Source organism: Dasypus novemcinctus, chromosome 7 (assembly GCF_030445035.2).
Source record: "Dasypus novemcinctus isolate mDasNov1 chromosome 7, mDasNov1.1.hap2, whole genome shotgun sequence".
Lineage (NCBI taxonomy): Eukaryota > Metazoa > Chordata > Mammalia > Cingulata > Dasypodidae > Dasypus > Dasypus novemcinctus.
In genome coordinates this window covers 66,202,574-66,226,598 of record NC_080679.1, presented here as the reverse complement: position 1 = coordinate 66,226,598, position 24,025 = coordinate 66,202,574, and the positions used below count along the sequence as shown (strand labels likewise).

Below are 24,025 nucleotides of genomic sequence, written 5' to 3'. Positions count from 1 at the left end.
TGATTTAGCATCAAAGAAGTCACTCAGAAATGCAGAGAGCTTTAGAAGGCAATTTGCAGAAATACATGCAAATGACTTCTTGCTCTATTTCAGTGCAAATCTGAAGTTGTTTCAAGAAAAACAACAATGACATAAAAAGAGCTCTTTATATTTTATAGAAGCTCAGGTTAGAGCTGTAAGGGACCTTGGAGATTCTTTCTAGTCATAAATTCATTTTATATAAAATGAAAAGAAGACTCTAGTTTAAGTGATTCATTCAAGGGCACACAGAGAAAAACAGAATGATCACAGGAACCATAACTCTTAATTCCCAGTATCCAGTGCTCCTTCTACCCATCATACTGCCTCTTCCCAATCCTTTATTTTTCTTTAAATTGCTTAATTTTTATTCATAAACATGAAAAACATTTCAATGTGTACTTTTCAATGCTTACTAATAATTGAAATATACCCTATGTGATTGTCACTGCTCTAAATGCTTTACATATATTAACACATTTAATCTTAGGATTCTTAGAATACAAGAATAAATACATTCATTCCCATCAGCAATTTGCACTGAGGCACTTTGTAGTAAATTATACTTTACTGTGAAAACAAAAGTCTGAAAGTTGAACCTCCTGTATAATTATCCTGAATGATTCAGAAGCTACATCTCTGAAAATCTGTGGCTAACTGAGGTCCAGTATAAAGAGCTTTGCAAAAATGCCCACATTTGATTATAATTCACGAAAGAAATCTGTAACTAGTAATCCTTCTCTGAGATATCCATCAATACAGATTACACCTGGAACATCATCAGTTGAATTTTAGCCAAGGTGAAAATTTAAGGAGCAGCTTGGAAGGAGGTAAGAATCAACTGCTCCAATATGCTCAGAGGATAACATGGAGCAGGGTTAGATAAGCATTGTCTCAAGTACTGCAGAATGTACCTCCTTCAATGCTAGCCATATCCTCATGTTTGTGTGTTGAGGGGAAACTGGGGTGGGTGGGGTAGGTGCAGGGACTAAATTATTAGACATTAGGCATTAGAGATGCACATAACTACTTAAGATTTCTAAAGGTGTGGTGAGAGAACAATCAGGCTAAATTTCCACATCACACAAGGCGGTTTCAGCACTGGAAGCAAATACTGAGAACTTTGACAACAAAGTTTTTAACATGAAAGTCCATGATTTCTCTTTTTCCTTTCCTAACTTTGGATGTTTTCCTGTTCACTATCTTCATATTTATCATAATTGCCAAGGAATAAGTTTAAAATCAATCCCTTTTCCTGGCTGCTAACCCTTCTGGTTAAGTATTTTAAAGGAAAGTTGAAACTAATCATTAACATATTATAAGTTGCCAAAGTACATAAATCATTCTTTTATTCCATTTCCAGGGGAAAATATAAAGTGGACTGTACTACTCAACATTCATGATCCTTTCTTCAATCATCTGTAGGGTTGGATTTGAAATATTTTCAGAGCAATAATGGACCACTGCTTGATAAGAATGTGCAGGAAGAAGAATATCTATCATGTGATAAAATGATATATAAAATATTTCATGATTTATTCATTGCCAGTATGGGCAGTAGATTCATATGCACCATTATTCACACTAAATAAACTGAAAGGCTTCCTTTGAGTGAAGATACAGTATATAGAGACCCACATGCTTTTTATGCTAAGGAAATTTATGTTTACACTAAAATTGGAAAGCGGAGACAGTAATATGGAATGCCAGAAATGAATATAATGTTCTCAACAATAGATAGAGAGCTAGCTAGGTAGATCTGACATCAAATAACAATGAAATTATTTCAACAAAACCCAAGTTATATTACTTAGCCTCAATGATATTAAAATCTCAAAGTGATTATCTGCTAATTTTTCCAGTTTAACAGTGTTTCTCAAACTACTCTCTAGACAAATTCCTTAGAATCTCTAATATCAGACAGTCAAAGAAAGCCCGTTTCTTGATAAGATTCTAGATAGTCAAAAGTTAGGGAGGTGTTATGGAAAAAAATTGATATTATACAAAAGTATCAATGATTCAATAAAAATGCTTACTAACCTGGTATTAGGTGCCAAGCCTCTCGGTGCCACTGAACATAGGCAAGGAATTGCCATAATGCTGACATTCAAGAACTGACCCTGGATTACGTGCCATTGATCATTATAGCCTAAAGGTAATGGACATGATTCATTACTCTCCTTACCAGAGCAAAATGTCAATAGAGCCTGATATAGTTTCTAAGAAGATAGTTTTGGACTTACCAGATTTGGTAGATCCTTGTACCCTCCTAAAAGTAAGGAAACAGAAGAAAGAAGAAGACATCACACAAAAAATATCATCTATGAGGAAATACAGAATCTAATATAGCACATTTTAAATATTTTCTTGGATTAATTAAATTAGACAATAAGAAAAACATATGAACATTTCTGTTGCAAAGTGTTGGCTCATTTAAAGGTAGAATAGTAATAATCAGGAGCAATGATTTTCAGTTTTTTGAAATACCAGAGCTCTTCATTCAAAGACATCTTATGCGATTAATTTCTACTGTTCTTTCAAATCCAGCCTGTCAGTTTCTATGTGAAGCCTTCTGTACCTCTCTTTCTAGGATGAATCTCCTTGTAAAGGCTTTTCTAGCATCATGTATACCTGCATATTATACCACAATTTCAGTTTTTTAGATTTGTATGACTGATTAATATTTCTATTCCATATTAGATAGAGTCTCATATTAGATAGATTCCCATGAAAGCAAAATCTGTGGGGTCTCTATCCTTGGTTCATTATTGTATCCAAAGTGCCTGGTACATAGCAGGCATTCAGTAAACTGCTGGTGAATGAATGAGTGGTTATCTCTGAAGACAGAAGCCAAACTACATGGCTTCTCAAAGCTGAAGGGCTCCACAATTCTATATGCTTCACTACCAGCATATTTGGTTAGAAAAATAACCAAATATCATAAAGCATAAGCCTGATAAATTATTCATGCCAAAATGTTTTATGCTTTAAGGAAAGATACAGATAGCTATATTACTTTGAGTTTTGGCCTACCTTTCTTGTAAATCCTGTGAGTTGTTAAATGGTAAAAATGATATTTCACAGTCCTCTGGTCTAAAATATAATGAAATTTATTATTAACAATCACTGACAATGGAATATGGAGTTTTTTAAATTTAATAAAAAGACTTACCTAAGTTTTGCCAATGCTGTAAGTACAGCAAAATCTCTCCGTTGGCTAGGAGACATCCATCGATATTTTTCTGCCAGAGCCAAGGTTCTTCCCCCAAAGCCAAACATTGCTGAGAATCCAAAGCGAAGAAGCTTGCCAGTGGTGCTGAAGGTACAGACATCCACTGGTTGTACTTGCCCTTGGATATTATCAGACAGTCAGTGAATGAGTGCAGTAAGGCCCGTTGTCAAAACAGCAAACATAAGAGAGCATATTTATTTACTTATAGAATACCTTGAGCTGCTATGTACCATGATGAATATCCTTGCTTTCTTTTCATCTCTCATTACCTCGACTACTGCAGTTGCTGTTAGTAACTGTTTTCAATTATTAAGTGAAGAAATCAAAGCAATACATTTTGTAGCATATTGCTATTTCATATTGAGAGAGTGAAGTTGAAATAGATTGGGCAAGTAAATTTAGATTTAACAGTATGTTTGCATTGCATTTATGAGTACTTACAGGTTTTCTAACAACTACAATAATAAAAGGTCTGGGAAGTCTATACAGGTTGAAATTTTTTATCTTGTGCTTTAAAAATAAATAAATAAATCTTAATCTTAGAGCCTGGATACAGGTCAACAACAGTATCGTATATACTTAAATAGCTTTCATGGATTTTCTTGACCTGGTCATTAAATTATGATTTTGAACATCCTCACAGTAATTTTTTATATCAAGACTATACTTAAACTTCATTTACTGTTTGAAAAGATAGGCAATCCAAACAGTAAGGCTTTGACTATTTGCCTTTTGATTGTTAGTCTATTATTTCTCTGGTTTTAGTGTCAAAGAACCTGTTTTTCCTTAGATTACTATAACAAAAATAAAACATTTTTTCTTTTCAATAAAACTTTCTAATAAAAATGAGCTTCCTTGGAAGAATTCTTACCCATTATAATGTGCAAAGTTGCTGTTACCACATGAGGGATCCCATGAAGAGAATGTGCCAATACATTAGTAGAGCCTGCCAAATCAATTTTAAGAGATGTACAGTAAGCCTAAAAAATGTCTTAAATTAGCATTTATTCTTATATAGATATGTCACAATGTAATGTTCACATGAGAAATTAATGGATGTTTTCAAGGGACAGGTAGGAGAGGGGATTGCTGTTTTCATTATATATATTGTAATATTGAACTTGTTAAACCTTACATATGTATTATATATGTAAACTTAGAAACAGACATGATGGCCTAGTAAGGACCATGCATTATTTAAGTTTGAAGAACCCTGAGGAATCATGAGCACAGAACCTTGCACACAATGTACTAACTGTTAGGAAACTGTAAGAAAGTCATAACCATTATTATTAATCAATCTGCTATAGTTACTCAAAAACCAAAAAATGCCCTGACCTTAAGAGTCTTGTTATCTATTTGGAGAGGAAGACAGGACAAATGCTTTCAAATGCCCAGTAATCCCATCCCTTGAATCTGATGATCTACAGCTACCCAAGGGATTCCAAGTGAGGTTTCACATGTATCTCCTTCTCTGCCCTGACCTGTGGTCCTAAAGCAACTTACTGGTATGTAGGAGTGCTTACAATGACATCAAAGACATTAGCCTCTCTTCTTCTAAGGCCTCCTTCAGAATGGTCCTCTGTACACAGTCTTACATAAATTCTATTGAAATTTTCTGATATTTAAATGTCACCATTTCTCAGTTTACAGAGGTAATACATGTTCTCCCATTTTTATATTTCTTAGGTCATTGGGGGGAGAGGCCATATGAATAGGACCTTTGTCAACTGGTATAATTCTTAAACCTGAAGATTGATTAGTAAACCTTCAAATAAGTTTCTCTGATTTAAAGTTTGTCCCTGGTTACCTTAAATTTGAATCATCTGGGATGGCTACAAAAACATAAGATTCCAGGGCCTTGTCCTAAACCCCTAATGAGTTAGAAATAGTATGGGGTAGGAATCTACATGATTCTCCAGGAGATTTAGTTCAAAAACTCTTTAAATCATTCATTTAATGAAATAAGTTATTCATACACATCAAACTTTAGAAAAAAATAAAAGATGGAAAAATAGACCATTCTGTTACCTCAGTATTGAAAACTGTGTACATATGCATGTTTTCTCCACAATCATTCCAAAGATAGCCAACTAAACTAGGTTTGGAAGGTAGATTCATGAAAATGCATTATTATATGTGAGTGAAATGGCATGATATATTTCTCTTCTTTTTCACATTCTCTAACAATGAAATTGAAGCATGGTTTTAGGATTTTTTTCATTAAAAGTGCTTATTAGGCATCTAACATGTGCTAGTCATTTGGATAGAACTAAGAACCATACATAAATATCATCTTTTTCTTCAATTAGTTTGAAGTTTACTCTGGAGTTTTTGAACATACATAAAAGGAGAATATTAGAATAAACTTCCAGTGATGTCATCAGTGTGGCTATGTAAGACATTCCCTGAAAAAGCTTCCCCTCAGATTTAACTAATAAAAGGACAAACACGACTTGCTTGAAACTCTGGAGAATGATAGAGACTGCATAAGGACTCCACAAATGCTAAATCAAAGAAAAAGAAAAATAAACTCCAAGATCAAGTAGGAGATTTCTGTCTTGAACCTGTCAGTGTATAACACTCCCCCCCTCCCCCCCTTGGATTTGAACAGCTTGGGAGCTGTGCAGAGGCAGAACTCCCCTAGGTCCCTTCTGCCATTGGTAGAGAACCATTCACAGCAGTGAGTTAGAACCTCATGCATATCCAGGCACAGAGGCCCAAGTCTGCAGAGACCCAGAGCAGAACACAAGCAGCTGAGGAGTGTCATAAACAAAAGAGCCCCCAGGGAAAAAAAAAAGAGTGAGACCATGACAAACTGTTAACAAGAGGCTCACACATTCAATTCAGTCTCTGTTTGCTGTAACACTTAGACACAAAATGGACCTTTCTGGATTGACCACATCTGAGTCAACAGGGCAAGATATCCTAAGTAGGCATAAAAAGCACAGAAAGAAAAGGGATGGGGAGTATGAACTGCTGTAAGGCAGGATGGAACCTATACCTGAAAAGTAGAAAGAAAAGGAAGCAATGAATGAGAAAGAGAATTAAAACAAATCATAGGAGCTAGGGAGAAAATTCTGCACAAAAACAAATGGAATAGATCAAGATTCCTGGAAAAGGAATAGAGGAAAAGAAGCTTTCTCATGAAGTTGAAACAATTGCACAAAAAGTACAGTCTTTAATATTGTACTGCATATCCTGGGCAAGAAACTGGTGAAGAAGAGCTCAGAACATCTGAACAGTTAAACATGGATTACTCTAAAGTCTAGAATAAAGTGGACAAATCATCAAAGAAGAACCTTAACTCAAAGCCAATCAAAAATAAAATCCTAGGCAAGAGGGAAAAATGGACCATCAGGGTGAAGATATCAAAATAATCAGATGCCTAGACATCAGCAAAAATTAAAATTACAAAACTCATACTAGAAACAGGAAGACATGTCTCAGTCTAGGGAAACAATTAAAAATTCATTAGAGACACAGAATTTTCAACAACTAATCAATAAATTCCAACAAATCTCCTAAATAAACTCAAGGGCAAGAAGGAAAATGTGGACACAGATGTAAAGGATATTAAGATTTAATGTGTGGGCATAGGGAAGAGTTGAAAGTATAAACAGAAACATAACAGAAATTATGAGGATCAAAGATAATAATAGATATTAAAAACAACTAGAGGCTCACAACAGCAGGTTTGAAAAGGCAGAAGAAAGAATCAGCAAATTAGAAGGTAGGACAATAAAACTTATACAGTCAGAAAAACAGAGAAAAGAATAGAAAAAAAATGATCAGCACCTCAGGGATTTGAGTGACAACATGAAACACACAACCATATGCATCATGTGTGTCCCAGGAGAAGAAAAGGTAAAAGCAGTAGAAAGTATATTTGAAGAAATGATGGCTGAATATTTCCCAACTCTTAAGAAAGACATAAATAAATATACAGGTATAGAAGAGCAACGTGCTCTAAACAGAATAAAGCATACAGACGTACCCCAGGACATGCTAATCAGAAGGTCAAATGCCAATGATATAAAGAGAGAATTCTGAGTGTAGCAAGAGAAAAATAGTTCATCTCATACAAGGGACTCCAATGAGACTATCAGCCTATTTCTCATTAGAAATCATGGATGTTAGAAGGCAGTGGTATGATATATGTAAGGTACTGAAAGAGGGAAATAGACAGCCAAAATTCTTTATCTAGCAAAAATGTATTTCAAAAATAAGGGAGAGTTTAAAGTATTCACAGATAAACAGAAATTGAGAGCATTCACCAACAAAAAAATCTTCCCTACAAGAATTACTAAAGGAAGTTCTGCAGGTTTAAAGGAAAAGGCAGGAGAGAGTAAACTGGTGTAGTATGAAGAAATGAAGATCTTCAGCAAGGCTAACTACAAGGGTTAATGCAAAACCCAATAATACTGTATTCTCAATACACAACCCTACTCTTTAATTCCTGTAACATTCATAATACAGTTAAACAAGAAAATGTTGATAAGGACTTGTAAAATATAAACAGGTAAAGTAGGACAAAAACAACATAAATAGGGAAAATAGAGAGATATGGGAGCAGAGAACATGAATGCTATTAAACCTTTGTTGGTATCTTTCAAATTAGTATGTTTTAGACATACTGTGTTACCTGTGGTTTGTGAAATGCAAACCACAGGTATAAGGAAAGTATTAAAATTTATATACAGAAATAGAAATGAGAAGAGTACCTGTCAGATACATCATAAAAGATCAACTATATAAAAAAGGATGTTGCAATAAAGAAAAAAAAAAAACAGACCAAAAAAAGTATGACATGTAAAGTTAAAGGACAAAATGGCTGAAATAAGTAATGGCTTTACAGTAATAACACTGAATATTAAAGGATTAAACTCCCCAAACAAAAGATACAGACTGATGAAATGGATTTTAAAAAGCATGATCCAACTGTATGTTGTTTAAAAGAGACTCACCTTGGATCCAAAGACACAAATTGGTTGAAAGTGAAAGGATGAAAAAGATAGCCTACGCAAACTATAGCAAAAAAGAGTTGAGGTAGCTATACTAACAACAAAGAAAAGAGACTTCAAGTCAAAATGTTACAAGAGACACAGAAGGACACTAGATAATAATAAAAAGGTCAATTCACCAGAAGAAATAAAATGCAAATATTTATGCGACTAACCACAGGGCCTCCAAATTCATGAGGTAAACACTGGCAAAACTGAAGGAAGAAATAGACACCTCTACAATAACTGTTGGAAACTTCAGTAATCACACATCAAGACAAGGAAACAAAGAATATGCATGACATGATAAATGAACTATATCTAACAGACATATACAGAACCTTCCACTTTGTACCCCCTAAACAGAAAGATATACATTCCTCTCAAGTGCACATGTATTGTTCTCCAGGACAGACCACATGGTGGTCATAAACAAGTCTCAATAAATTTTAAAAGATGTAAATTATTAAAAGCATTCTTACTGACCATCATGGAATGTAGCTAGAAATTAAAAATAGGCAGAGAACTGGAGAAGGCACAAAATATGGAAATTAAATTACATACTCAAACTATCAATGGGTCAACGAAGAAATTATAAGAGTAATCAGTAAATATTTTGAGACAAATAAAAACAAGAACACAACATATCAAACTTGTGGAATGCAGTGATGGCAATGGTGAGAAGGAAATTTATACCACTAAATGCTTACTTTAAAAAGGAAGAGAAGGCCAAAATAAAAAACCTAACTGCATATCTAGAGGAATTAGAAAAAGAACAGTAAATTAAACCAAAAGCAAACAGAAAGAAAGAGAGAAAGAAGATTCTAGCAGAAATAATTGAAATTGAGAAAAAAAATGATAGAGCATTAACAAAACCAAAAATTAGTGCTTTAAAAAAAAATTGGCAAACCTTTAGCTAGAATGACAAAGAATGAAAGAGAGAAGGCATAAATTTTAAAAAAAATTCAGATCAGAGGGAGGCATTACTACTGACCTCACCCAACTAAAGACTCATAAGAGGGTACTACGGACAACTGTATTCCAATAAATTAGACAATCTAGGGGAAATGAACAAACTCCAAGAAACACAAAAACAACCTACACTAATTCTAAAAGAAATAGATCTCATCAAACCTATTATAAGTAAAGACACTGAATCAGTCATCAAAAACCTCCAGATGAAGTGCCCAAAACCAGATGGCTTCAAAAGTGAATTCTACCTATCATTTTAAGAAGAATTAATACCAATCCTGCTCAAATGCTTCCAGAAAAAAATTGAACAGGAGAGGAAACTTCCTAATTCATTCTGTGAAGCCAACATTACCCTAATACCAAAGTCAGATAAAGATTCTACAAGAAAAGAAAACAGACCAATTTCTCTTATGAATATGGAAACCTAAACCCTCAAGAAAATACTTGCAAATAGAATTCAACAGCACATTAAAAGAATTATACCCCATAATCAGGTGGGTTTTATCCCAGATAAGCCAGAGTGGTTCAACTTAAGAAAAGCAATTAATGTAAATAACACATTAACAAAACAAAGGAGAAAAAAGCACAGGATCATCTCAATTGAGACAGAAAAGGAATCTGAAAACTCCAGCATCCTTTATTGATAAAAAAAAAAAAAAAACACTTAGAAAACAGGAATAGAAGGGAACCTCCTCAACATGATAAAGGTCACATACAAAAAACCACAGCTAGCACCATACTCAACTGTCCAATTGTAAAAGACTGAAAACTTTCCCTATAAGATATGGAATAAGACAAGGATGTTCATTGTTACCACTGTTATTCAACTTGGTACTGGAATTCCATGCCAGACCAGTTAGCCAAGAAAAAGAAATAAAAGGCTTTCACACTGAAGAGCAAGAGGTACAACTTTCACTATTTGTAGATGCTATGATCCTATATACAGAAAGTCCCTAAAAATTTACAACAAAGTTAGTAGAACTGAAAAGTGAGTTTAGCAAAGTGGCAGATACAAGATCAACATAGGAAACTCATTAGGGTTTCTATACACTAGTAATGAAAAAAATCTGAGGAAACCAAGAAAAACTCTATTTACAATAGCAACTAAAGGAATCAAACATCTAGGAAAAAATTTAAACAAGGATTTATACTGGGATATCTATAAAACTTTGCAAAAATAAATCAAAGAAGAAATAAATACATGGGACGATGGTCTATGCTCAAGGATTAGAAGGCTAAATATTGTTAAAATGTCAATACCCAAAATGACCTACAGATTCAATGCAATCCCAATCAATATTACAACAGCCTATTTGCTGAAAGAGAAAAGCCAATTATCAAATTTATTTGGAAAGGCAAGCGGCCTCGAATAGCCAAAAACATCTTGCAAAAGAAGAACAAAGGTGGAGGACTTTAAAGCTTATTACAAAGGTACAGTGGTCAAAACAGCATTGTACTGGCACAAGGATAGATATATAGACCAATAGAATTGAACTGAGAGTTCAGAAATAGGCCTTTTCATCTATGGCCAATTGATTTTTGACAAGGCTACCAAGTCCACTGAACTGGGAAGAACAGTCTAACAATTGGATATCCATATGCAAAAGAATGAAAGAGTACGCCTATCTCACAGCATTTTAAAGTTAAATTAAAAATTAACTAAAAATGGATCAAAGACCTAAATATAAGGACCATAACTATAAACTCCATGAAGAAAATGTAGGGAAGCATCTTCAACGATCTTATGATATGCAAGTGTCTTAGACGACATCCAAAGCATAAGCAATAAAAGTAAAAAATATATAAATAGAATCTCGTCAAAATGAAAACTTTTGTTATCACAAAAGTGAAAAGTAAAAAGAGAATCTGTTCAATGAGAGAAAATATTTGGAAATTACATATCTGATAAGGGTTTAGTATCCAGCATATATAAAGAAATCCTGCAACTCAACAATAAAAAGACAAACAACCCAATACAAAAATGGGGAAAAGACTTGAGTAGTCATTTCACCAAGGAGGATATACAAATGGTTTAAGAACATATGAAAAGTTGCTCAACATCATAGTCATCCAGGAAATGCAAATCAAAATCATTCTGAGATACATTTCATACCCACTGGAATGACTGCTATTAATTCAAAAAAAAAAGAAAAGAAAATTACAAATGTTGACGAGGATGTGAAGAACAAGAACATGCATTCAAAGCTGGTGCGGATGTAAAGTGAGGTAGCCACTGTGGAAGGCAGTTTGGCAGTTTCTCAGAAAGCTAAGTATGAAATTACCATATTATGCAGCAATCCTACTACTAGGCAGATAACTCCAAAGTACTGAAAGCAGGGAGCCGAACAGATATATTCATGCACCAATGTTCATAGTGGCATTATTATTCACAACTGCCAAAAGATAAAAGCAACCCAAGTGTCCACAAACTGGTGAACAGATAAACAAAATGTGGTGTGTACATACAATGGGATATTATTCAGCATTGAAAAGGAATGAAGTTCTGATTATGTGACAATAGGATGAACCTTCAAGACATTATGTTGAGTGAAATAAGCCAGACACACAAGGCAAATATTGTATGATCTCACTGATATGAGATAATTAGAATAAGTAAACTCAGACTTAGAATTTAGAATACAGGTTATCAGGAACTGGGTTGGGGATAGGGAATGAGATATTAATGCTTAACTTGTACAAAATTTCTATGTGGGTTGACTATAAAGGTTTGGAAATGAATGGTGGTGATGATAGTACAACATTTTCAGTGCAATGGACAGCACTAAATTATATATGTGAATGTATTTTAAAGGGGTAATTTTAGGTCATGTGTGTGTTACTAGAATAAAGCTTAAAAAAATAAAATATAGGACTGTACAATAGAGGGAACCCTATTATAAATGATGGACTATAGTTAATAGTACAATTATAAAAATGTTCTTTCATGAATTCTAACATGTACTACACTAATGCAAGGTGTTAAGAATAGGTGGCATATGGGGAAAAATATACTCTAGTGTAAACTATGGACTATAGTTAATAGTACAATTATAATATTCTTTCATCAATTGTAACAAAGGTATCACACTAATGCAAAGTGCTAATGATATGGGGTATATGGGAATGCTGTATCTTCCACAGGAATTTTATATAAACCAACTTCTCTAATTTAAAAAAAATTAATTCAAATTAATATTTAAATAGAAAATTAGGTTAAAAAATAATAAAGTCCCATGTACTTGTTACCCTGCTTTAACAATTACCAACTTTCTGCCTTTCTTACCTCTTCCATGAACCTTTATTTCCTGAAGTATTAATGTATTAAAACAAGTATGAGGTATCAGTTTTCTAAATATTTCTGTATATCCCTAACAGATAAGGATTTCTTAGGTATGCCAAAATACTATTATCACACCCCACCAAACACTTAATATCTTAACAATACCCTAAAGAAGCACTTACATATAGTTGACATTCAGTTTTTCCTGATTGTCTCAAAAAGTCTTTTTTTCCCAGTTCATTTGTTTGAATTAGGATCCAAACAAGGCCCAAACATTATATTTGGTTAACATCTATCTTAAAGCTCTCAATCCATTGCAATTTCCCTTCCTTTCTCTCGCCTTCCTTTTTCTCCTTCTCCTTCTTTAATGTTTTTAGTGCATCAAAGAAACTGGATCAATTGCCCTGTGAGATGTCTCATCTGTTGAATTTGACTGATTCTATCCTCATGATGATATTTAACACAATGCTCTCTCCTTCCTGCTTTCTGTAAACTGGTTGTTGATCTAGAGTCTTAAGTAGATGCAGGTTTAAATGGGAATGAGGGGAAAGAATACTTCATAGATTATGTTACATGCTTTCTATTATATGAGGAGATATGATGTCAGATTTTCCTATTATTAATGCTATTAAAGATTGAAAGATTTTTATTTTATTTTTATTTTAAAGTTTCTGATAATTGCCCTTTTAAGGTCATAATTCAATTTATAAAGTTGCACTCCAAACATGCAAATTTTTGCTCAATTCTTGTTCATGGAATGTAATTAGGAACAATACAGTTTTCAACCACCTATATCAGAATTCAGGGCATTTTCAAATCATTTTTAAATATTTTTGCATGTATGTATATATGTTGGTGAGTATTCGTGTGCATGTGTATATATGTGTACATGTATGTCTATACATACATTTGTGTTTTGTGGGTATATATTTTTCCATTGGCAAAAATATTCTCTTCATTCTCTCAGTAAAGGAGTCCTTGTTCCATGGAATTTTAGGAACTTTAGACATCATAGTTTGAAAAAAAATCAAAATGATAAATAACTAATAAGAGGAGAATAAACCACAATGTAGGCTTCAAACATGGACAATAAGGCATATTATAAATCATGTGACTAAAACTTTTTAAATGTTACTCCTTTATAGCTTTTCTTTATGCTGTCAGGCATAATTAATTGCTTCCTCTTTTGTGTATCCATAGCACATATCACATTGTATTTTTACTTGATATTTGATTTGCATGTTGGTTTCCCTTCTTGAATTTCTTGACAGTAGAGGATGTCCTTTTCATTTACAGCTTAGATATATATTAAATGTTTGGTGAATTCTTTGTTGAATCTTCAAATAATTTAAGTATTAGAAAAGAGTTTATATTATCTACTTACAGCTTTTCCAACACAAAATGTCTATTTTCTACAAAAAAAAAAAAATGCTAGCTACATCTAAGCCTACTCCATCTAACTTTAATAAATGGGCTTTTAGCTTCTATACCAAAATGAGCACCAAAGTGGAAGGGTGACTCTGAAGAACAAAGACAAATGCATAAATAAGAAAATTTTAAAAAGACAAATAAGAAAAAGAAAAAAATCACAGCTGCTAAAATAAGCATCTTTTAAAGCATGCCCTAAAGATATTTAATGAATCTTAGAGATAAGCTCCCATCCAAATGGGAGCCCCTCTATTATCTGACAGACAAAAGGTCTTCTAGATGAAGAAAACATTTAATTCCATGGTATTCTCTAGTACAAAAATTTGTATTGAGACATTATAGGTTGATTTCTGATTTTTATAATTATTAGGATAATTTAAAATTTTCCCCACCAGCTTGCAGAAGGTAAAAGCTCTCCCAAGTCTGGCTCCTATGATATTTATATGTGTTTAAGATTCTGGATTAAAAGGCCATCTTCAGAAGATAACAACAAGCTCCTCTCATTCCCAAGAGGTAAAAAGAGTATAAAATGATTAACGAGAATTAGGCTACAATAATCCTTGAATTAAGGAAGAAATATGGGAAAGAAGTACAACAACAACCAAGAGCTGTGAAAGCATGCATGTGGTAGGTATTAGAGCTATCAAGCAAAAAGCTCCTCCTCTGGATTTGTCAATCAGGAGCTGTCCTGGGTAGCCACAGGTAATCTCTCCAGTTTGTGGCCCTTTGATCTAGTAAGTTTCAGGTGCTCAGTTGGCGAACCTGAGGCAGCTCAGCCACTATCAATCAAGACTGTAATTAAAATCATCATTATCAGCGAGTACCCATCTAAACATTAATGATCACCAGGCTGCTAATAATGCCAAAGGAAAAAAAAAAAAAAAGCAAAGTCCACCTCAACCAATTGGTTTCAATCAGTTCACCAAAAGGCAAGTTATATTCCCACATTTCTTACTCAGAACCCAGCAGCAATCACTTGGGCACTTATTAAAAGGTTGACTCTCAGGCCCACTCCCCACCTACTGAACCAGAATCTGCATTTTAAAAGATCCCCACGTGATTTTTATGTACATTAAAATTTGGAAAGCACTCCTCTAAAACTATGGTCCATGGATCAGCAGCATCAACAATATCTGGGGGCTTGCTAAAAATGCAAATTCATGGGTTCCAATGCCAACCCACAGAAACAAACTGTATGAACGGAGCCCAGGTATCTCCGTTTTAGAAAATTTTCAGTGATCCTTATACAAGCCTAAAGTTTGAGAATAACTGCCTTAGAAACCAGTTACTTCAGTGGATCTTTATCCAGGTGTTGGCTACGGAGGCCTTTTTGTTACCCATTGGCCCTCTACAGCCTGCCTTTTTGTCACCTAATTGCTAACTAATTTGAATGGGTGGGGGCAAAGGAAGCATACCAATCTATTTTCTTTCAATGTGGTTTATGGTAAAGGTTTTGGAGAAGGCCACATAATTAGACTGAGGTATTTGGAGTTATCAAAGGATTACTGTACTCCATGAAACACATTCCCTCCATTACCAAGGCTAATTAGAAACAGACCATGAAAATATTCTTCTAGAAAGGCTATTTAAAAACATAATGTAATGTTGTCATGTACAACAGAGAATGACACTATCATAACTCAAGAAAAAAAAAGACAGCGTTTTCCCCGTGAACTCAAAGTATGCTGAATATGATGACATTCTTTTAGAATTCTAGAGAAGCCATCTACAACTTTTACTTAATTCTGTAGAACTTTGCAGTAATAATAAGCATGACTAGAAGTCAGCAAATTTCAGTCATCTACTTTGATTAATCTGTACCATAGTTCTTAAACACAGTTTTCTTACGTTGTGAGGAGAAAAGGAATGTTCCTGAAAAAAGTATATGTAAAATAATAAACTATAGATTGTCCTATATTTTTGTTTGGATAATCTGAAAGATGAATTACACTTTGTTTCAGGAAATTGTACTCTATAGGAAAAGAGGTCTATATGATAAAAAGTACATGCTGTTAATGCCTTAAACATTGATCAGTTTATTGGAGGACTTGCTTGAGCTTAGCCCTTTAAGAACATCTCCCCTAATCCCATTAAGAACATATTCCTCCTGTGGTGGAAGATGGATATGATTAACAGAACAAGTATGAGAACGTTCTCTCATAAACTATAACAAACATATAATACTAATACAAGTTGTTCATTGGGTAGGTTGGAGGAAAAATACACCAAATGCCGTAGATAGTAGTAATGTTTTGAGGATGCTCTTTCATAGTTTGTGACAAATGTTTCACAATGAAGGGTGTTGGTGGTGGGGTGATATATGGGAGTTCTATATGATGATAAACACGTTTGTTTTGTAAGTTCATAACTTTTGCTATACACTTTCTGTTATGTATGTTCATGTATGAATGATATACTCGTATATAAAATTGCAGTGTGAAAAAATACATGCTGCTCACATAATTAACAATGATGTTATTTTAATGTTCTCACAAAAGCTACAAATGTTCTACCTCAAGGAAAACATTTTAATTAGCCTGAAAAGTTATTCTTCTTAACACTACCAACTCCTTTACCCACCACCCACTCCCAAGACCTGCTAAAATGTGCCAAATACAAAGTGTAAGAACAGAAGTAGCAGAGTAGCAGTTCATGTAAAGCATGATGGATGATGGTACCGGGCAGAAACTATGGAGGAAAAAAAAAATTGTCCTTGGAAGTGCAAGCACTTCTGCAGAACAATTAACTTAATTAACCAGACATCATGAATATTCATAAGGCTGTTAATGTCTCCCACATCCAAACAGATAAATGTGATGTAATGACTTCCTAGTCAAGCATATCTAAAATTCTCATGAAAACTGCACCTACACTTTGGTTCTCTGCCTGAAATATCATAGAAATTAACAGTCCCTCGGTAATATTTTATTTTCTTCAAATTAATTGGAAAGCATGAATTTATTTATGCTAACTCTATAGAAATATGTGGCTCACAGCCATCAGTATATGGATTGAGACTTGTTTTACAACAACTGGATTGCTTTTTTGTTTTTATGTCCTCTCAGGCTTTTTCCCTCCCCCCCCACCCCGCCCTTTTTAATCGGAATCTCTGTATAGTTCCTTAGCACCAGTTCCCATAGCAACAAACACCATCACTAATGGCCGGCAGTTCAAATACAGGTTTCCCCACATCTGATCCATTTGAATCTGACCATAATTCAGCAGCTTAGTCTGTTGGCTCAGTGGAGTAATTTACTAAACACTCTCCCTCTGGGTCTTTCTCTCTCCAGGAGGCAAATGGCTTCAAAAGCAGATTGTCTCCTCATGTTCAGAAGCTTGGAAACTTCCTGCCTAGCTCTTGTTCCCATTTTCTGCCTATCAAAACCCTGACTAGGCATAGAGTTCTCATATTAAATACATTCCATACATGACTTCCTCCTCCTATTAGATGGAATCATTAAGCTAGAACTCCTATACAGCCCTCAGAGTTTTGGCAACATGCAGTACCTTCTAAACAAAAAGCCTTCTAGTGGCATTTCTACAAATACCCACTGTTTATATAGGATGCTTTAAAAATCAGAAATATGCTTTAAATATATAATAGTCATAGATTGCAATGGTATTCCTTTATAAAATATGAGTTACATATTAAAAAGGCAAGCATAACTACCAAGTTGGTAGCCTATCCACATGAAGTCAAATGCAACCCTTGGGTGGCGGGGTGGGCAGCAATCGTTCCACTTCTGATACACAACAGTTAGTGAAAGAACCTCAGGAGCCTAAGTCCTAATGAAGGGAAACAGTGACCTACATGCGTCCAATTTACATGGAAGGAAACGTTGGAAAGATTCCACCCTAACAGTCAGAGTAACTAAAATGATGTGAAAAGGTCAAAGTGCTGGCCCAAATGAATCTTTTTGTTGTTACTGCTGTCAGTTGAGGTAAGGTTATTTTGGTGTCTTGCACTAGAAATATATAAAACATTCTTCTCTCTATATTTTTAAATTATCAGAATACATCTTAATATCTCTCTCCTCAATTCTCGTTTTTATGGAAGACTATAATCTAAAAGGATATTTGGATATCTTTTGTTCATTGTCAATTTAAAAATACTAAGTATAATGAATATCATCAAATGGATAGAATACTATGTTTTTTAACCATGTGTATTATTTTCTATTTTCATAGGGAAAATTATTTTTCTGCATTTCTTTAAGAGATAATGCGCAGGGGTGGAGGTGGCTGCTGGCCAATGTAGATTAGTTGTTATCATGGATTTATCTGGTTTTGGTGGAAGAATTCGTAACATTGATATAAAAGTAGAGGTTGCTTTTGACACACTCTTCCCCTAGGATTTCTTTTTTTTCTTCTTCATTTTCACATTTTAATATTATTATCTTTTTAAAAAAAAAATGGATGGATCACACAAAATGTTACATTAAAAAAATAAGAGGTTCCCACATACCCCAATCTCCACACCCCCCATTCCTCCTACATTGACAATTTCTTTCATTAGTGTGGTACATTCATTGCATTTGATGAGTACATTTTGGAGCATTGCTGCATAGCATGGATCACAGTTTATGTTGTAGTTTACACACTTTCCCAGTCCATTCATGGGTTATGGCAGGATATATAATGTCCTGCATCTGTCCCTGCAATATCCTTGAGGACAACTCCAAGTCCCGAAAATGCCTCCATATCACACCTCTTTTTCCCTCTCCCTGCCTTCAGCAATTCCCATGGCCACTGTCTCAAGAAAACCAGGACAGGAGGGCATCACACTGGATTAGAGGAACTGCTGTATGGAAATTCCAAAGCTCAAGGGTTTGTGTTTGTGTTTGTTTGTATGTTTGATTTTTCCTTTAAAATGAAAAGTTTATTTTGCCTTTTGTCTAGAAGGAAAACTGGTGAAAATTAAAGTATAAAAATAAATAACAATTTATATTTAAAAATGTGATATAACCACTCAATATATTATTCAGCCATAAAACATGAGGTATTGATATCCGTTACAGCACTGGTGACATTTGAAAACATTATGCTCTATAAAAGGAGCCAGTGAAAAAACAACATGTACTGTATAATTCTATTTATATGAAAGGCCCACAAGAAGCAAATCTACAGGGACAGAAAGTAGATTATTAGTGGCTTGGGATCGAGGGTCATGGAGAATGGGGAAATTAATGCTAATGAGTATAGAGTGTTATTGGGTGGCAATGAAAAATCTGGAATTATTGATAATGTTGCAAAATGTTGTGTACTGGTGAAAAACATTAAAACTCTTTATAATGGTAAAAAAAAAAAAAAAAAAAAAAAAGGTTGCCAGGGGTTCCAGAAGGGAGTGGGTGAATGAATGGGTGGAACAGGTTACATTTGGGACAGTGAGAGTCTTCTGTATAGTACTACAATGATGGACGTATGACATTATACATTTGTCAAGGACTATGGAACTGTGTAACACGAAGTGTAAACTATAATATGAACTATAGACTTTGGTTAATAGCAATGCTTCAATACTGGTTCATCAATTTTAACAAACATACCACACTAATATGAGATGTCAATTATAGGGGTAACTGTGTGTGAGGGGGGCAGGGGGTTATATGGGAATTCCCTATACTTTCTGTATAATTTTTCTGTAAGGGTAAACCAAAAACTTTTCTTAAAGTTTTTAAAAAAGATAATCTGCAATGACTTGAAAATGGGGGGAAATAATAAATTTTCATCACTATTTTTCATTCAAATAATAATTTCAGAAGAATGAGTTATATGAAACAATAACCAGACTACTCCCTTGTTCTAAAATTTTCCATTGTTCCTTATTTCTTATTAAATTCAGTTCAGACCCTTTACTAAGGCATCCAGGAATCTGCAATGTTTGGGCCCATTTTGAAATCATTTTCCTTACAAATTGCCTATTTTCTTTCTCTCCTCTTGTGCCCCCCCCCCCACAATTGTCTGCTCTCTGTGTCCATTCGCTGTGTGTTCTTCTGTGACTGCTTCTATCCTTATTAGCAGCACTGGGAATCTGTGTTTCTTTTAGTGGCATCATCTTGTGTCAGCTCTCTGTGAGTGTGGCGCCATTCTTGGGCAGGCTGCACTTTCTTTCACGCTGGGCGGCTGTCCTTACAAGGCGCACTCCTTGCACATGGGGCTCCCCTACGCGGGGGGCACCCCTGCGTGGCACAGCACTCCTTGCGCACATCAGCACTGTGCATAGGCCAGCTCCACATGGGTCAAGGAGGCCTGGGATTTGAACTGTGGACCTCCCATGTGGTAGAAGGACGCCCTATCCATTGGGCCAAGTCCACTTCCCAAATTGGCTATTTTCTATTCTTCAAACATTGCTCAATTTTCTCACCTTTGCATTTATTATTTTTGCAACCAAGAAAGAAACTTATTCTCTGTTCTTCAGCCCAGATCCTACCCATTTTTAGGGCCTAATTCAAATGTTATTGGTTCTATAAAATTTTCATTAAATTCATTTACCTAGTGAACGTTGAGTGCTCACTATATGTCATGTTCTATTCTAGTTGCTAAAGATATAGCCACAAATAAAAAGATTAAAAGCTTTGCCCTGGGAGTGGGTATGGCTTAAACAGTTGAACAGTTAAACTCCTGCCTCACACATGGGAGGTCCTGGATTCAATTTCCAGAACCTCCTGAAAAAACAAAAACAAACAACAAGCAAAACAAATGAAAAAACCAACTCAGGGAAGCTGACGTGGCTCCCTGGTTCAGCACTAGCTTCCCACACATGAGGTCCCAAGTTCGAACCCTGGTCCTGGGTACCTCAGGAAAAAAAAAAAAAGCTTTGCCCTTAGGGTTAGGGAGCTCATCTCTTTGTGCGCTGATCCTCCTTCTAGTAAGAATTAATCCTTTTCTTATTTAAACTGCAAATGTGAGAGTTACTACATTTTACTCTTATAAAATTGTAAGCAACTAGACTGCCATGGCCTTTTATTGAAATTTCATATCTGAAACTGTCTGCCATTACCCCCCATTACGGGCAGGTAGAATAATAATGTCTCATTTACATGTTAAACCCTTCACATGTATCCTCTAATTTAATAGAACAACGACCTTGTAATGAAGTGAATATTATTAGTATTCATATTTTACAGATTAAAAAAATTCGACTCAAGGAGATTAAGCAATTTGCCCAAGGCTTTATATTTGTTGGTGGAGAAACTAGAAGTCAATCCTGAATTTTTCAGAGAAAAAGTCTATACTTTTAACTCTATGTTCCCCTGTCTAGGTTTGGAAGTAAACAAGGGAGAGATGGAAGGGAAGGTTTAGTTTCACAAATCCATGGCCATTTCCTTGCCTGCTGGTATCACACCAAGAGGAAGCTGTGCTCTGGCCGGGGTCAGGAGGCAGTCTGTTTCCATCCCAGCATTCTTCTGGGCCCTAAGAAGCAAAGCATGGGCTACTTCACTGGCAAATCCATCTCCCCCAACACAGACCACCCTAGGAGGAGAAAAGAAATTAAGTAAAATGGAAAATTTGAAAACAATTGGTAATCATTTATGAAATCTAAGCTTCAAAGTATTTTGTTAATCTTATATATTGTGCAAGCCTGATTACTCATACATACCTTCAAACATTTTAGTGTGGGTCAATGGATACAAAGATGCTAGCACTACACAGGGAAATTTTATTTCAGAACTACAATACCCACATGCCTCCATATAGTCAAAATATGTTTAAATAGGTTAAGCTGCACAAAGAATTTGAACAAATTAATTCATACCTGACCTATAATTTTGCTCTAATGTCCAAGAGTACCTCATTCTCATTTAGCTTATGTTAAGATACTGTCATCAGTAATTCATTTGACTAACAGACCAAAGTCATAAAATCTTGCTAATATCTCAATATAGGTTTGAACAGACAGCAATAAAAATCACATAAAATATGAAGCTTTAATTTAAGGTACTGGTAATTATCATTAGAATATGAAATAGTCATTGCAAACCTTAACTGGTTTTCATCTCCCTCACACGACTGTTATATGTCTCTTTCATAATTAGTGTCACATCACCCCTTTGACCCAAGTTAGTACTGCTCATAATTTTTAAGACCTTATGGCAAGTAGACCTATAGAAAGAAAATAATACATGAAAGTAAAACATAAGATATTAGTAATTTGTTTCCTAACCATTTGAATTTAAAAGATGCAAAATAATCTTAACTATAAAATGGTCATCAATTTACCCAAAAGGAGGGAGATTTTGTATTACTGAAAACAGGTGTCACAAAGCCAAGGTCTACAAGGGCCCAGCAGGAATGGAAGTGTATGCTCCAGACTTCAGGGGCAGCAGCTTCTCAGACCCAGATCTGATTTTTCTACAGAAACTAGATTCTGGATTTTGAATTGAGTCACCTAAGTTTTAAATATTAGCAACTAGCATTCAATATACTGAAAAACTCTATGTGCCAAACAAAATAGTCATGGGTCATAATCAGCAGGGGGTTGCTAGTTCCCTAAGGATAGGAAGGCACAGAAGGTGTTACATACAGAGGCACTGATTCCTTCTTCCTTCCTCTGAAAGTCTCCCAAGACCTTCAATCAGGTAAGGTTCAGTACTACAGCAGAACATAGACCAAACAACCCAGGACAACCCTTGTTGGAAGAGACTCAGGTTATCAGTCTCTGTCATTTTGGTCAGAGACATTATTTACTTTACGGATGAACTGATTCCAAGGGTTCACAACATGGCCACCAAGTCAGAGGAAAGGAATTCTATCCACAGAAAGCCAACTATATGTCAGATATTATGTTGGCTCTTTTTCATTAAATCCTCAGAATTCTGAGAAGCATTAACCCTATCTTTATAAATGGGAACCAGGGCTTGATTTGACATTATCTGTCTGATTTCAAAGATCTCTGTGTGCAAATTTCCAAACATTTTATGAACTTAATTTTAACTCCTGGATTCACTCCTGTCTACCTTCCAAAATGTGTGTGGCTTAAAAAACCTATTTAAAGTTATCCAACAAAACATCTAACTTGGCACCAAAAATTTGACTTTTATGTATAGATTGGCAGCACTTGATCCCTGGAATTCTACATCTTGGTACAGCCTCATGTATGTCAACTCATTGCTGGATTTAGTAGAGATGGTCTTTCTATGAACATGCTCTACTAGAAAAACCTTTGAACTTTTTCATGACCCATTCTGTGTTAAATCTTGCAAAACTAATTCAAATGGTAATAATCACAATACAGTAATATTTAGTGATTAATGACTGAACGTCAGCACTGTTCTCAGCAGTCTCCATGTATTAACTCATTCAATTTGAACAGAAACTCTGTGAAATAGAAATAGATACAATTATCCTCAATTCAGATTAGGAAAGTAAGGGATAGAAAGATCAAAGTCATACTGATAGTGAAATGATAGAACGGGGATTTGAAACAAGAAAATTTGTTCTAGAGACTGTGATTCTTTTTAATATATTATACTCCTTTCTCTATATGAAATCCACTGAAAATGGGCATTTTATTATTTTGCAAATCAGTTTACAACAGAACCCATGTGAAGCTGAATGAGCTAGGAAAGAATATATGTATTTATGTTGACAACTACAGGATCATTAAGCTTGTCTCCATGTTAGTTATTCAGTCTAGGAAATATCCTTAATTTTTAAAAATTCAGGAGTCTGGATACTATAAGAATAGGTGTGTGGTATGTATGTGTGTGTATAACTTTTATAATGAGTCAATTTAACCACACTTGAGAGTTAATCTAAAACGTGAACCTTAAAGTAAATAATTCTTTGCAGGTAGGTAATCATTGTTGTTTTTAGAATAAGTAAACTTCTGGCATAGCTCTACACAGAATGAGTCTGTCCAGGAAATACAACCGGGGCTAATTTCTCATTTCCTTTTTTAAAGGACCATAAGAAATAATCTTTTTAAATAGATGTTTACATATTTGTCTATCAACCAATATCATCCTTAAAATGTTGAGTATATTATGGCATTTTTGGTTTAGACTTTCTTCTCTATTAATTATAGAAAAGAGAAATTTTTTACCTTAGTAACAAATATAGATACCATGGTCCATGTTACAGAACATCAAT

The 24,025-nt window shown here is 34.7% G+C and overlaps 1 protein-coding gene across 4 annotated transcripts in view; it reads right to left on the bottom strand.

Moving 5' to 3' along the window:
* The window catches only part of CERKL (CERK like autophagy regulator), a 198,448-nt gene that overhangs the window by 38,070 nt on the left and 136,353 nt on the right, over positions 1-24,025 (bottom strand). For 3 of the 4 annotated variants that reach the window (XM_004476869.5, XM_004476873.5, XM_004476872.5), the window contains 6 exons: positions 21,264-21,406; positions 4,122-4,196; positions 3,191-3,368; positions 3,052-3,111; positions 2,262-2,287; positions 2,059-2,167 (listed from right to left, as the gene is read on the bottom strand). In XM_004476869.5, coding sequence (XP_004476926.2) covers positions 2,059-2,167; positions 2,262-2,287; positions 3,052-3,111; positions 3,191-3,368; positions 4,122-4,196; positions 21,264-21,406 — 591 coding nt within the window. The remainder of the gene's footprint in view (positions 1-2,058; positions 2,168-2,261; positions 2,288-3,051; positions 3,112-3,190; positions 3,369-4,121; positions 4,197-21,263; positions 21,407-24,025) is intronic. The other variant, XM_004476870.5, reaches the window with a different exon arrangement.